The sequence below is a fragment of the Budorcas taxicolor genome, chromosome 5 (assembly GCF_023091745.1).
Source record: "Budorcas taxicolor isolate Tak-1 chromosome 5, Takin1.1, whole genome shotgun sequence".
Classification (NCBI taxonomy): Eukaryota; Metazoa; Chordata; class Mammalia; order Artiodactyla; family Bovidae; genus Budorcas; species Budorcas taxicolor.
In genome coordinates, this window is record NC_068914.1 from 100,329,575 (window position 1) to 100,343,822 (window position 14,248).

The window sequence follows — 14,248 nt, forward strand, 5'->3', positions numbered from 1 at the left end:
CTGGACGTGAATCTCTGCACGTTTGGGTCTCGGTCCCAGGGCCTGTCCCAGAAGTTGGGAGGGGTGAAGACCTCCACTCTTAGGTCTATGGCTTGAAGAAGAATCCCTTCCTGCTCAATATGGATATGCTTTGCGACCTCCCAGACAGCAAAAATAAGAAGACCCAGAGCCAGAAGGGGCCAGAGCCCCCAGCATCTCTCCACCTCCCCATGTTCCCTCAGCTGAACATGGTGGCCTCAGAAAGAAAGGTACTGTGGGCATTCAGTGCTTTAGCATCTGGGTGTTGGGGGAATGGTGGGAAGTCAGGCCACAGCAGGCTTTCCAGTGGCATCTAGAACAGAGACCAGATGGGAGGGAAAGGGGCTGGATAAAAGGGAGGATATATCAAGGTTCTAGGGTTTTCCTGTAGCCCCAAGACCTGGACTGAGAGATGCTGCAACTGCAAGTGAGGGACAAAGATAACTACATTTTTTAAATCTTACATCCCACACCCTTCTCCTTTCACCAGACCTTTCCTCCAACGACTGATTTGAGGGGCCATCTGATCTCTTCCACACTCCTTTACCCCAACTTCAGCTTCCCTTTCCCTCTGCTAAGACAGCAGCTTTAGTGATATAACAAAACCTTTATTCTCAGAAAACAGAAAAATCAAAAACAAAACCAATAATTTCTATCTGGCCCTTGCCCCAGCCCTCCCACCCACCCACATATCCTCCTTTTGGGGGGACCTGTGATGCATGCATAGGGGTGGGAGCTGAAGGAAGCTGTGTTCCTTGGGCAGAAAGAAGTCTTTTTGAATCTAGGTGCCCTCCTCCAAGTTGACACCACTCCCAGCCTTGCCCACCCTCCAGACACACCAAGAGGGAGGAATTCTGGAGCAGTGCCAAAAGATTGCCCTGAAGTTCCTGGGGGAACAGAGTGGCTGAGTCAGCACCACCCCCATGGCCTTCACCAGTTTACAGCTCATCTTCATCCAGCTTGGCAAGTCTGGCTTGGCAGGGAGGGGTGTCCGGAATTGGTGGAACTGGAGGAGAGTCATGAGGAGCCTGGAGGACGGCACTGGGGGCCTGAAAAGAGACTCAAGTCAGAGAATCAAAGAAGTTCAGGCATCCACCCTCACTCCTCTCTTGTCAATGTAAGCCCCTAGTCAAGCCATACCCTCTTGCCAGACATCTCAGATCATCTGAGACCATCAGCTTCTCCCAGGGTTAAACTGGAGTCGGGGAGGGCAAGAGATTGGAAGTAGGAAAGGGGCAGGCGAAAGGAAGGTGGTGAAAGAAAGGAATGATATGGGGGTTTGGGGACCTGGAACCGAAAGAGAAGCCCTCCCCATTCTGCCCTTACAACCAGGGAACTTCATTCCTCATACCTGTGTGTCCAGGTGCAGGGGGGCTCTGGCCACCTCCCCCTTGGGTGACAGCAGCAGGGAGGGGAGAGAGCCATTGATGGGAGTGTGTGTGCTGAGCTGGGCCCGGTCTCCAGGCCAAATTCTCCCCGGGCTCCCCACCCCAGGCCCTCCTGGCCGCCCCAGGCTGTTGGTCTGACTCTCCCGTCTCTGGTACTCAATGGGTGACTGCAGTGCTGGGGCAAAGAGAGGGACAGAAGAAGGGTTACAGCAAAGCACACCCTTTCCCAGAGGCTCTGCTCAGGCCATCTTCTCCCACTCTGCCCTCCCCTCCCAAGGACTGTCAGCCAATGTAGGTTGCTATAGGGGGATTCTGAGTTACTAAATCTCAAGTTAGTAGTGAAAAAGTGGAGATGAGGGGAGAGGTCAGGGATCGGAGACTGGGCAGGGAGGGATTCAGGAGATCAAAGGGCTGAGGGAAGATGGGAAGGAGTGAGGGGGTGGGCTTCACCATTGAGAAAGTCCCGCTGGCTTTCCAGGATCTGGGCCACTTGCTTGATCCAGGCCTGACTGACCACAGGGTCTGCAGCCTGTAGGACGTAGCGCTGGATCCTACCCTCTGGCCCTCTGGAGGTCAGTGCAAACCGGCAAGGGTCACCTTGGAGGTTTGCCTCCAGTCCCAGGCAGCTCACCTGGATTGGCAAAGAGGAGGTAGCCCCCAAATTCTTCAGCCCCTACTCTGGATCCTGCCCCCTCCAACAAATATCCCAGAGCCAGACATTCTCTCAGAGGCCTCCCTGATCCCAGTCAGACCCGTCTCGGGGGGTCCCCCTCCCCACCTTGATGCTGTTCTTGTACACATAACCAGGCTGTGCTCCACCTCGTGCTCCTCCTCCCAGGGCCTCGCTGAAGATGACAATTTGCTCGAAGAGAAAGACACGCCTCTCTCGGCCTCGGGAAGAGAGCAGCCCCCCAGCCTCCGGCTCCGTGACCCAGAATGTGTCCTGGCCCAAGAGCTTTCCCTGGGCAGTCAGTTTGCCCTAAAACCAAAGAAAAGTGTCCTTTGAGAGAAACCAGAAGAGAATAGGGGGCCACTCTCTGCTCCTCCCTCCTTCCCCTGACACTCTGACCAGCCAGCTCCCGTCAACCCCAGGAGAGGAGGACAGCTCCCTATAGGGACTCTCTGCTCCATTCCCGTACCTCAAACCCCCGAAGTCTCCCCAGGGTCATCATATCATTGCAGCGCTTGGGTACGAAGCACATGACCTCCACCGCTTGCTGGGACGCAGGTAAAGAGAGGAGCATTGTCAACGTTGGGAAAGAGGCCTCTTCAGACCTCTTCAACCAGCCTCCCCCTATAAACCAGATAGGAACCCAGGAAACTAAGAAGATAAGGTGTGCCTGGTGTGTCCTACGAGACATGGGAGCCCTCACCTCCAGCTCTTCTGTATCCATCCCAGCTCTCCTATAATATTTGAGAAAATCCTAAGACGCAGAAAAGAAATTCTCAGAGGTCATGAGGACATCCTCAAGACGCCTCACACCCTCTCCTGAGGACACAGGTGAGGGCCCCCAGGAATTCGAGGGGGAGCCTTAGGAACCGTGGGGAGATGAATGAAGAAAAGGTTGTCCCAACCTGCTGTGCCCCCCAGGAAGCAGGTGGCCCTGACCTTGAGCAGCAGCTGGTACTTCATGATCCTCTGCACTGGTTTGATGAGGAGGTCGTTGAGCTGCAGGCGGTGCCCCAGCTGCTGCCGGAGTTCCTGGGGACAGAGACAGACGGGGTGGTTTTGCAGCCTGGAAAGCCCACTCGTACTGATGATTCTGTCCCCCTTTCCCCAAGGTATCTCAGCCACTGACCTCAAAATAGCTGTCCCCAAATTCTGATACCACATGCTCTGATTTCGGCTTATTCTGACAGTACACCACGTACATATGCAGCCGGCGCTCCTAACAAGGGTAAATTTTAAGAAAGTGTCGAGGCAGTGAGGCCTGATCCACTCCCAAGCCCCTCCCCTTCTGGACGCCACGCCCTCAAGCCTCACGTGTTTGATGAAGAGCTGAGCCAGCCAATCAGGATCCTTCAAACAGCGCTGTAACTCCCGAAGGAAATAGCTGGAGGGGTAGACAGGGAAAGGCAGGTCAAATACTCCATCCCAGGCAAGTTAGAGCTGTCTGCCCCGTAGTGTTGCCCAGAAAGTCTCTCCAAACCTTCCTCAGGCCACAGTGGGCCCATGGGGAGGACACAGAGACCACCAGACATATGCCCCTCCCCCTTGCTCTCAGGGGATCCATCACTTACTCTCGATGCCACTCATAAATTTGCTGGATGTTCCCAAACACAATCCTGTCACGACCTCGAAGATTCTCGGGTACCCCTTGAGCAGCCATGGTGGCCATGTAACCCTGTGGGAAGGTGGGAAGGGAGCACGCGTGTGCTTGTGGGGCCCGTCCCAGTAGGAACCTCAAAAAGTCCAGGAAGTCTGGGAGACTGGGAGGGTGGGACAGAGGAGCAACGAAGCACCTTCTAACACAGCCCTGGGAAGAGGGAAAGGGCTGGGCCAGGGCTGGAAAGGGAAAAGGGAACTACCTCCACAATCTGCCCCAAGTCGTCCACGTACATTTTCTCTGTCTCTACCAGTTCACTCAGGACGTACCTGCGAAGAGAACAGGTTTAGCCACTTCCTCTTTCCTGGACTAGAAGCCCCTTCATTACCACGGCCAACCTCAGAGGAAATCCCAAGTCTCAAATCTAAAATGTGAGAGACAGTCCTCTGCAAGTTGTGTGATTGGAGGGGGGAGGTCAGGGAGAGAGAATGTGTAGACACTTACATACTCCTTTCCAGAGCCTTCTTCTTCTGTTCCTCTTCACTTTCAGGGGCTTGGGACAAAGTCTCCTCTTCAGGGGGCTGGAAGGAAGAACATCTCAGAGTAAGCAAATGGATGACCCTTGGGTGAGGGAAGCCACCCCAGACTTATTTCTTCATGTGTGCTTGGTCTCTAAGTCATGTCCAGCTCTTTGCAACCCCATGGACCATAGGCCCCTAGGTTCCTCTGTCCATGGGATTTTCCAGGCAAGAATACTGGAGTGGGTTGCCATTTTCTTCCCCAGGAGATCCTCCTGACCCAGGGATGCTACCCGCAACTCCTCTGTGTCTCCGGCATTGACAGGCAGATTCTTTATCACTGAGCTATTTGGGAGCCCTTATTTCTTCATACCTGTGTCTTATCCCCGGAGCCTTCCAACAATGTGGTCAGCAGGTTCAGTTCTGGCAGCTCCTCCCCTGTGGCTATGGCTGGTTCCAGCATCCAGTTCTAGGGGCCAAAGGTCAAGTCTCAAAGGTCAGGGACAATAGCTGTGTCTCCCCATGACCAGTGGCACCCAACCCGCCCTCTCCCAGCATTCTTCATGGATGTCTTCCATGCTTCTGTGGTGCTCCCTGCTCACCTCATATGGTCCAGCCCGGCCACTGTCTGCCTCAGTCTCCACACTGAGACAATGTTTGGAATGATCCAACCATCTTCTCAGGCCACTGACTGGCCGTGGGGGGCCCGGGGAACAGGGGCCAGAGCTGAGACCAGAGCTGGGGCCAGAGGGGGCAGCCAGACCCGAGGCAGCTGAAGCTGAGATACTCCCCTCACTGCCAGCAATGGAGTAGGACTCTGATGGGGTAGGGTGGGGTGGGGGGAGAAAGGGAATGACAGATGTTGCTTCAGCTCTAGATTCAGGGTCCCCAGGGAGCTCCCAGAATTTCCATTCTGTGATACTCAGCCCCTCTCCCCCAGGGCTCACTCTCTTGCCATCCTCATTTGGCTTGGCCAGGAAGAAAATTTCACCAGGGCACCCTTGGGAGGAAGGACAGTAAACACCTGGCTGCCTAGGCCTGGCACCCCCAGTTACATGTGGAGGTTCCTTTATATCTGAGCATGGCAGTGGGGGCAGCCATCTGGGCAGACATTGGAAGCTGGGGGTGGCCATCTGCTCTCTTATAACCCTCCCCCTTGCAATGGGTACAGACCATTCTCTGAGAAAGGGGGGAAAAAAAGAGCTAAGAGCCCATCTGCCACCCCCAGACCCCTCCTCCACCAATTGCAGTAATCACTATGAAAAGGAAAGACTTCTGCAGCCCACCTCCCCAACACAAGCACAAACCCAACAAGGGGGCAAGTGAGGAGAGCTCATCAGAGTTATCCTTGGCCTAGGCTCAGGGACAGAGAAGCTGAGATTTGTCAAAGAGCCCCTGGTAGCCCCCTCATCCCTCATTCCTCCACCCCCCTGTCCCTCTACAGACCTTAAGTAGATTTTCAGCAAAAAGATTTGAGGGAAGATGTGGTTCTAGGCCTAAGGGGATTGTGAATGAGTTCTTCTCCTACTCAGTTGAGAGAAGTCCCTTGCCCCTTCCCCAGTTTCCTTAACTTGAACTGATAGAAATGAAGGCAGAGGGGAATCTTTGAGATCACCTATTAAGTCACTATCCTGGAAAAGACAGGTATAGTCTCCAGCCTCTAAATCCCTAGGGCCGGGACAAACATAAGTCCTGAACCCCTCAACCCGCCCCCGACTCAACACTGAGCCCTTGCGACCTTACACTCACCACGTCCCCCCCGGGCGAAGCAGCAGCCGCATTTTGCCAGCACTTTTCGGATCACATGGGGACAGGCACAGCGACCCTCCTTTTGCCCCCCCCGCATGGCGCCCGGGCCCCCCCGCACCTCCCACCCGGGCCGGCCATGCAGGGGGAATCACGGGGGGCGGGGACGGCGCAGGGTGCACACTCCCCTCCCTCCTACCCCGCTCCAGGCTGGGAGAGGGGGGGAGGGAGGGAATAGAGAGCGGGGGTCCAGGGGTAGGCGGAAGTCTGGTCTGGAAGAGGGCTGGGGGCTCTGCAGAGAGGACGGCGCGGGGCCCGGCCGCCGAACTGGGCGGGGAGGGTTTCCGGAGCCGGAGCGGGGCCCAGGGTGGTCCAGATGTCCAGCGGGGAGGGGAGGGATGGTGGAGGAAGCTGGGCCGGGATGCTGCAGCCGCTCCCGCTCCGTCTCCGGCCTCTCGGATTGGGGGTGGTTCTAGGCCCGGGCAGAGGAGGAGGCGGGGGCCGACTCCCCGAGTCACTGGCGCGGCGCGGGTCCTGGCTGAACGGCGAGCGGAATAACAGGCCCCGCCGCCCGGCCGCCGCGGGGAGGGGCCTCCGCGGCCCAGCTCCGCCCTCTCCCTCTGGTTTCCCCCTTCAGCCGAACCCCCCCTCCCCCAGGCACCACCACGTTCCCATTTCACATCCCCAGCGCCTCCGCCCCTCCCCTCTAGCCGGGGCTCCTCAGCCCCCGGGTTCCCCCTCCCTCCCGCATCTCCAGCTCCGGCTGCGGAGCACTGGGGTGGGGGTTGAGCCCCGCGGTGGGGCCTGCCAGGGTCGCCCCTCGGCCTCTGCAGCGGAGAAGGCGCAGCGGATGGGGCCTTGGCCTGCGCGAAGATGTCCCGGGGTTGGGACTGTCCCAAGCCGCGCGGGGGGAGCGAGGGCGGGGGACGAGGTCCCCCAGTAGAGGGTGCATGAATGGGGAGCTCTTTGTGGGGAACACAGCCCAGGTGCCGCCCTCTCGCCGGACCCTTCTTTCCTCCAGGCCCCGGGACTCCAGCTGAGGCTAATCACCAATTAAGGCGAAGTCCTGGAGACTGGGCTGGCGAGGGGCCAGGGGTGGGGCGCGGGGACACTCCGCCAGCGGGGCTCGGGACCCGCTGAGGTGGAGGACTCACAGTCGACTAGAGGGCGAGAAGAAGCGTGGAGGTCTCAACTTTTCTATGAGTCTCATGCAAATTAGATGCGAACCTTTATGCTAATATGAGCAGCATATTTTTTAATTCGCCACTTTGCGCAGGATGGCAAACTGGGCGCCACCCCACCCCCAGCTTCTTACCGAGCAGAGGAACCCAGGCGGGGACCTCACGATCGCTCTCCCCTCTCTGATCCCCCTCCGTACAGTTAGATCCTGGCTCGGTGCCCCCCGGCCCTAGGGGGCTTCTCTTCGAGGGCTGCGGGTACAGAGCAGTGGTAAGGAACCCGCCCTCCACGCCCAGCCTTCACCTCCCGCTTCCCCTTCTGTCAAAATCCACTCTTTACAAAAGGGTCGCCGAGGCTAGGGTGGAGAGAGCAGTTAGTTCACCCCAAAACGTGCCTACGGTCCTCTTAATGGAACTCTTGAATTCCTGCGACTACTCCGCAGAATCCTTGTCTGCGGGTATATTGAGTTGTGGGGTGCAGCCGTCCTGAAGCCCGCTAAAGACCCCGACCCCACCTTGGTCTCCCTTCTTACCCCCTCCTGCCCGGGTAGGGCGCATGCGCGCAGCATGCCCCCCATGACCCCCAGTATCCGGTCAGTGCGGCCAGGGCCAGGGCGATCCGGGGGCTTCATGCTGGACCCCTACCCTCCTCCAAGTTTCAGAGCCGAGGGGGCACGGAAGCTGGGGGGCTCTGAGGCCTCCGTGCGTCCGGGGAGTTGCCGCCGCCGAATCCGCCCCCCTGCCCGGCTCCGCCCCCACTCCCACCCCAGCCAAACTTTTCTAAAGGGGTAGGGTTGTCGCTTTCTCTACAACCGGCGTTCAACAACAAACAAACCCCTCTTAATCCCAGCTCCTCCGTCGAAGCACGATCCAGGGCTTCGCTGTGTTATCCTGGAGCCCGCTAAGTGCATGCCGCTCCAGGCCCTCCGGAGGCAGGCAGCCTGGCGAGGCTCACAGGGAGCTCCCCATCACCACCACCGCCCCTTCTCAGCAGGTCCAGCCCCCGCATCCCACCCCTACCCCGGACCCGGCCCACAGAACAGAAGGGGCGCGGCATAGAGTTGCATATTTTACTTTATTTTTATTAAATTAAAAGCTACAGTCCGGCGGCAATTCCAGAACGGGATAAGGAGGCTCCTTATAGGGGGCAGAGAAGAGCGGGAGAAAGACTGACAGAGACAGAGACACAGGAGAGAAAGGACAAGTCTAAGGGTGAAGGGGGAATTGATTCTGAAGAACACACGCAGCCGGCTCCAGGGGTGCTCACAGCAGCCTGATCCCTCTCCCTGCACAGAAGTTCAGCAGTGGAGCAGTGTGTGGGGGTGGGAGGTTCAAGAGACCCTCCCTTCCCACCCAGGTCCTCTCTCAGCAGAGTCACTGGAGCACAGCACATACCAGAAAAAGCCAAGGGCAATGGAGGGGGCAGGGCGGCTGGGATTATGTACACGCGGAGGAGGGGAGCAGAGCCTGGGACAGCGCCTTTGCCAGAAGGGAGTGGCTCACACTGCACTGAAGCACTCGGCCAGTGGGGGGCTGGGGAAGGGATAGCCCCTCCCTCTGCAAACTCCTTCCCTGGTCAGACAGTCCCCTACTGGAGTGGTGAGGGGGGCAGAGGGAGAGAGAACAGAGGCTTCCGTTGGGTCCTACTGGAGAACAGCAAGGGCTTCCCGAAGGGGCTGTCCTTCAGTCATCGGTGATGCCCTTGGCTCTCAGCTCCTCCTGCACCCGGGTCAGGTAGGTGGGGTCCGGGTACCCAAACCTGGGAGCAAAGAGAAATGAGGGTCAAGGTTAGCCCCTCAGGCTTACTCACATTACCCCCATTCTCACCCTCATTCTGGTGCCCCATTCTAGCCCCTCCCCACCTTCCTTAAGGTTATCCAAACCCAAGATAACAGCCCAATTCTGCTGATATTTGTAGGTTAAGCTGGGCACATCAGGACCAGGATGATTATAGGAGACACTGGGATGGACAAGACGGTTGAATAGTTTGGGGGTGGTCCTCTCCAGTGAGGAGGCTCCCAAAGAGAAGGGGTTCCCTCTGTTGAAATGGGGAGAAGGGGTAGAGCCAAGAGAAGGGAAGAAGGAATGTCGCACAGCTGTGGTCCCCCTGTGCAGCTTGTCTTGTGGTGGATGTCGTTCCAAGTGATGACATTCGGTCTCCCTGTGGTCATGGAGGTGCCAATAGTGAAGGTGAGACGCTGGTCAAACGCCTTGCGGAACAGGGTCAGCACCTTGTTGCCCTCGGGGCAGTCCGGGAGGTAGGCCACCCGAGTAGTGCCAGGATACCGAACTCCTGGGTTTGGGTGTTCAGCCTGGGGGAATGGGGAGGCAGAATGAGCAGCTGTGCATCTTAAGGCCCATGGAGGGTCGTGGTGGCCAGCCTTCTGGCTGTGCACTCCCAGCTAATGCTGCTGGGGCAGTGACAGCCTTCCACGGAAGGACCAGCTCTAGGGTCTGGGCACCAGAAGCCTGTTTCCAGACCAAATTCTCATCATTCAGAGGTTCTTTCTGCTCTCCCAATCCCGCAAGCAACAAACGATTCTCGAAACTGATGGGAGGTAAGCTGGGCCTTACTCTCCAGATAACTCAGCAGAAATGTGAAGACAGAATCATTTATCTTTCAGCTTTCCCTTCTCCACCTGAAAGTACTCCCAGTGCATTTTCCACTGTCTAACCTGTTCCATTTTTGTATTTCTCTCCTTCAGAGCTCCCTCATCTTTCTGCAAACCAGAACTGGACATTACTCTTTGCCAAGCAGGAAAAGACACCTGTAGGCTCTTGACCACTACTGTTTTAACCTTCGACTGTCAACAAAATTTTCTGTCTCATAAATCTGAAATGGAGTTAACACTCCCAGCACTGTTGAGGGGAGGTCTGACTTATCCCACTGTGCTGGTCTGCACCTGAGCCGCCATCCTCACAGGCTTCACCTCTGCTGACAATAGCTGTCAACATCCAAGTTCATCAAGGAAACAGAATTCGATTCCTTTCTTTCATACCTGATTTTCATGGGTGCCTTGGGGTCGTGGGGATGGAAAAGCTAGGCTTCAGGGGGGCCTCTTGCTCCAGGGCACTGAGCTGAGCGGGAAGGCATCCCAGGAGACAGCACGACTATATCACATCTAACAACCATACTCCCCTCGCACCCAGTTTTCCTAAATCAGAGAACAAGGAGCCTGGGGAAACCAAAGGGTAAGGGCAGCCACAGTCTTCTTACCCCCTGGACACCGGGCGGGAAGACGTACTGGATGACGATGGTGCCGTACTTCTCATAGCTGGGTAGTAGGAGTGTGGCATCCTTAGAGACCAGCATCCGCCCGTTCTGGGGCTGGTTGCCCACCAGCTGCCCATAGAAACGGCCACACATGGGGCAGGCCTTCTTCACCTGCAGGGCCCGGGTAATGCAGCCCTCGCAGAACGAGTGCCGGCACTTCTCCAACGTCTTGGCATTCTGGATCTCTCCCAGACAGATGGGGCAGGTGCTCTCCTGCTCTTCTGTCTCTTCCCGAAGGCGGGGAGGAAGAGGAGGGGGCAGCGGAGGAGGAGGTGGGGGAAGCCCCCGGGCCCCTGGGGGCAGGAGTGGGGCTGCTCGGAGAGGGGGTGGGCCTGGGCGGTGCAGCTCAGGGTGCTCCCCTCCACCCCCCAAAGCCAGGCAGCCCATAAGCTCCCCCTGCCTCTGAGCTTTCTTGAGCTCTTTCTCTGCCTCCTTGAGCAGCCCCTTGAGAGCCTTCCTGGCCAGGTAGAGCCCATTGGGAGGAGCTGGGGGAGGGCCCTGAGGGGAAAGCTGGAGAACATAGATGTCAGAAGTCTCGCCGTCTATGAGAATGGACACGTGGTGCTCCTCCCGAAGCCGGGCCAGCCGGGCAGGGGTCTCCTTGCTCAGGAAGTCCCACACAGGCTTGGAGACAGTCACTTTGTTCTTGCAATTGCCTCCACAGGCTGCCATTCTGGACAGGACGAACGACACTGCCCCCAGGGTAAAAGGGACTCAGGGTGGGGGGTCCCCATTTCACAGATATCAGTGCCTCCTACTTCCCATTCCTTTCCGGTCCTATATTACCTCTACTCTCTCAGAGCCCAACCCCCATCTCCTCCCCAAAGTTCACGTTCTAGTTCCTCCCATCTTTCAAACTCCAGCACCCTCTGAAGAGCAAGAAAGCTGCTCTAACTTTATTATCATCTAAGGTAAGCATCAGTCTTGGTTCTACACTCCTCCCTAGAGCACAGAAGCATCCTGGCCCTCCCCAACTCTGGACTGGGTTCTGTAAAAGGAAAGGAGATTTCGACCCTCCTTTTTGCTCACTCTGATCCTGAAGAGCTTAGAATTGGCATGCAGGCGCGCGCTCTGTCCCCACTCCCTACTTGTAGGTTGTGTGACCTGGTGGGTGGAAAGGAAAAGGAGTGGAAAACCCCTTCTCCCATTTCCACATGCCCCCACCCAGCAGCCCACGAGACAGACAGAACCTGGGGGTAAATCTCCTGGGAATGGGATTACTAGGAACATGGAATGAAGGAAACCAATTTAAGGGTGAAAGTTGAAGTTTCCATGAAAGGCAGATACCTGGAAAGCCCATGGACGGTGACAGCAGAATTCCCTCTGTTTCCACATTCAGCTGACCAGGACTAGGGGAGGGGGGAGGGAGGGAGGAGGGGTTAGGATGACAAATATTACCGTTTCCCCCAGTCAGCCCAGAGGCAAACAAAAACTCCTCCTTCCATTTCCTCTCCCTGTCTTTTGCAGAATTTCATCCTCAGCCTCTGGCCAAGTTCCTAAAGAAGGAACTTCAACATGCTAACTTTCCTCTTCCTCAGCTCTGGGCTCTTAAGAAACCTAGGGACACAGATTAGAGAAGTCTGGAAGGGAAAAGCCCACACACAGAGAGGTCTGTTTTGCCACCTCCCTCAGATCACAAGGACAAGAATATCTCCTTTGCTCCCCAGCTTCTCGCCCTGCTCCACATTTTGCCAATAATTCAGCTCCTAGTGCTAGGGTGCCTTCCTTGAGTGTTAACCCAGTCCCTTCTGCTGGAGTCTGTTTGGAATGCGGACCAAGTGGCAGAAGCCCCCGTAATAACGAAGTTCTCGCTGTCACCTTTTAAACCCACCACACAAAATCCAGGCCTGCCAGCAACCTAGGCTGCATTTCAGGAGGGGTGGAGCTCACGCAGGGGATCCGCTGGAGCACCCTGATATTCTCCACCACCACCACCCCCTCCCTGCCCCCGTCTTGCTGTGTTCAGCTACAGAGCTATCCCTACAACACCTCCAAATGTGGCCCAAATAGAAAGAAGGGCCATTAGTGTGACCTCAATTCCTTGACTGATCCAAAAGGGAGCAGCTCTCCGTTTGCGCCTCCTTCCCAGTCCCCTCAAGGCCAGATGCACCTCAAGATTCAGAAAGCGAAATCGGAACCCTAGAGCCTCGGCTCATTCGGTCCATCCAGGTGGAACACCCCCTCCCCATCAGAGTGAAGCCAGGACCTAGATGTCCTTTGCTCCAAGTCCTGCTGGCACAGAAAAGGGAGGCGGGGCCACAGATTTTGCTGGGTCCGATTCCTCTGGGGCAGCCCAGGCCGGACACGGGGCCAGTCCCTCCCGCTCGAGAGGGGCCGGCGGACAGGGGCAGCCGGGAAGGGCCAGGGTCCCTGGGGGCATCACGGAGGCATCTCCACCCCTCCCCCCCACGACCTCCTGCCAGACGCGACCCGGAACCAACTCCCCGCATCCCAGGCTCGGCAGAGCCCCGGCAGCCCCACCACTGGGTGGGGATGCATGTCGGCCGGATAGCGGGCCCCAGAACCCCCAAATGGAGGCCAAGGCTGGAGGGTAACAGACGGAGGATCGGCGGGGCCGGGCCCGGACCCCCGGGGTCGCGCGCAGGAGAAGGAGACCGAGGACGGGGCGCAGGGGAAGCGGGAGGGCGCGCGGGGGGTGCGAGAAGGGTCCGGGGGGCGCGCGGTGGGTGTGGGGGGCGCCGGGCTCACCTACCTCTCGTCAGCGCCGCCATTGCCGGTCACATGACTGAGGCTGTTGCTGGGATGACGGTCTGGGCCTTAGCAACAAGGGCGGGGGGGAGACCCCGAGAAGGTGTGTGGGGGGGGAGAGTTTGCAGGGGGTGCAGACTGAGGAAGAGGGAATGAAGGAGGATGGCACCCCCTTCCCGCTCCCAAGTGATAATCAGCGTTTCCTTTGACCCCCTTCCATCCACAAGCCCCTGCCTTCCGCCCCAAAACAGAAATGGAGGCGCCGTCCCAATCTTTGGAGGCGGGGGTGGTGTGGTGGAGCCCAGGGTAGGAGGGTAAATCCCTTAAGAGACGCTACCCTTCTCGCTTTCCCCTCCGGAGAGGGGCCCTCTCTCCCTGTTCTTTGCCAGCCAGCTGCGTGGCAGCTTCTGGAAGCTGGTGGCAGATGGGTGGGTGAGGAGTGTCGGTTTAGGTAGGTGGGGAAGAGGGGGCAATTTCTCTGTGATCCTTTTTCTAGAAAGGCCTTTGAGGAATAGGAGGTAGGAAGAAGTCATAGTAAAAAGCATTGGTTCTAAAAAATAAATCCAGGACTAAGACGTTTCCCTTCTTTATTGCTTGCCTTTTCCTAGATTGTTACCTTCTGTCAAACCTGCTCTCAGCTGGATATTGATCTCTGATTTTTGTCTTTACACTGAGGCTGGTGCAGAATAAGTGAATACATTCTGTCCAAAAAAAATGCCTTGGAGTGATGGTATCAAGTCTATAGTTGAAATAGTTAAAAACTCACAAAGCGAGGGGGGAGGGGTGGGGGTAGGGACGGACCCTCTTATGCTTCCCACATCAGAGTCAGTAGTCTCCGCCCCCAGTCCGACTCACTTCCCTGGGGCCACATCAAGCCAGGTTTTTCCAACGGTCAGAAGACCTCCTTGGCCAAACAGTACAGGATGGATTTCTCACACTGGCAACAACCTCTGCTGATCCACCCACTTTCTTCACTCCCTCTCCAGGCTGGATGGCTGGTCACTTCCTTCTTTACTTTCCCAGGACCCTGATGTACTCTTTCTGTCCTCCACACAAAGGACATCTTTCCCAGGAAGCCTGGGGAAATACTGGATTCCTTCTCCTTTAGCTCGCGTGTGCTTGGTGCTGTTAAGACTCGCTCACCTTTAGA

The 14,248-nt window shown here is 57.0% G+C and overlaps 2 protein-coding genes across 3 annotated transcripts; both read right to left on the bottom strand.

The window, feature by feature from the left end:
* Positions 1-740: 740 nt before the first annotated feature.
* ARHGEF25 (Rho guanine nucleotide exchange factor 25) lies at positions 741-7,771 on the bottom strand. 2 transcript variants are annotated; one of them, XM_052639418.1, is made up of 16 exons: positions 7,649-7,771; positions 7,253-7,367; positions 4,794-5,008; positions 4,565-4,660; positions 4,178-4,254; positions 3,936-4,002; positions 3,648-3,751; positions 3,391-3,460; positions 3,206-3,295; positions 3,016-3,108; positions 2,780-2,830; positions 2,546-2,623; positions 2,185-2,385; positions 1,857-2,037; positions 1,370-1,581; positions 741-1,067 (listed from the first exon to the last, which is right to left on the bottom strand). In XM_052639418.1, exons 1-16 carry the CDS (start codon positions 7,745-7,747, stop codon positions 957-959), a joined length of 1,860 nt encoding a protein of 619 aa, XP_052495378.1. In that variant the 5' UTR covers positions 7,748-7,771; the 3' UTR covers positions 741-956. The 2 variants fall into 2 exon arrangements, with proteins under 2 accessions (XP_052495378.1, XP_052495377.1); XM_052639417.1 differs by lacking the exons at positions 7,253-7,367; positions 7,649-7,771 and having other exon boundaries at positions 4,794-5,324.
* Positions 7,772-8,216: 445 nt separating this feature from the next.
* Positions 8,217-11,733, bottom strand: DTX3 (deltex E3 ubiquitin ligase 3). Its single transcript, XM_052639420.1, has 5 exons — positions 11,677-11,733; positions 11,419-11,493; positions 10,333-11,081; positions 9,210-9,427; positions 8,217-8,874 (listed from the first exon to the last, which is right to left on the bottom strand). Coding segments are annotated over exons 2-5 (1,044 nt in total). The 5' UTR covers positions 11,420-11,493; positions 11,677-11,733; the 3' UTR covers positions 8,217-8,798.
* Positions 11,734-14,248: the final 2,515 nt, after the last annotated feature.

Excerpts from the sequence above, each read along its gene's own strand:
- ARHGEF25 (XM_052639417.1), bottom strand. The coding sequence starts at position 5,324 with ATGGCCACCCCCAGCTTCCAATGTCTGCCCAGATGGCTGCCCCCACTG. Across the intron at positions 4,003-4,177 it reads AAGGCTCTGGAAAGGAGTAT|GTACGTCCTGAGTGAACTGG; the intron begins GTAAGTGTCTAC and ends TTCTCTTCGCAG. Across the intron at positions 2,624-2,779 it reads TGGATACAGAAGAGCTGGAG|CAAGCGGTGGAGGTCATGTG; the intron begins GTGAGGGCTCCC and ends CCTGCGTCCCAG.
- DTX3 (XM_052639420.1), bottom strand. Across the intron at positions 9,428-10,332 it reads TCCCGCCCGGTGTCCAGGGG|GCTGAACACCCAAACCCAGG; the intron begins GTAAGAAGACTG and ends CCATTCCCCCAG. Across the intron at positions 8,875-9,209 it reads TGCACAGGGGGACCACAGCT|GTTTGGGTACCCGGACCCCA; the intron begins GTGCGACATTCC and ends CTTTGCTCCCAG.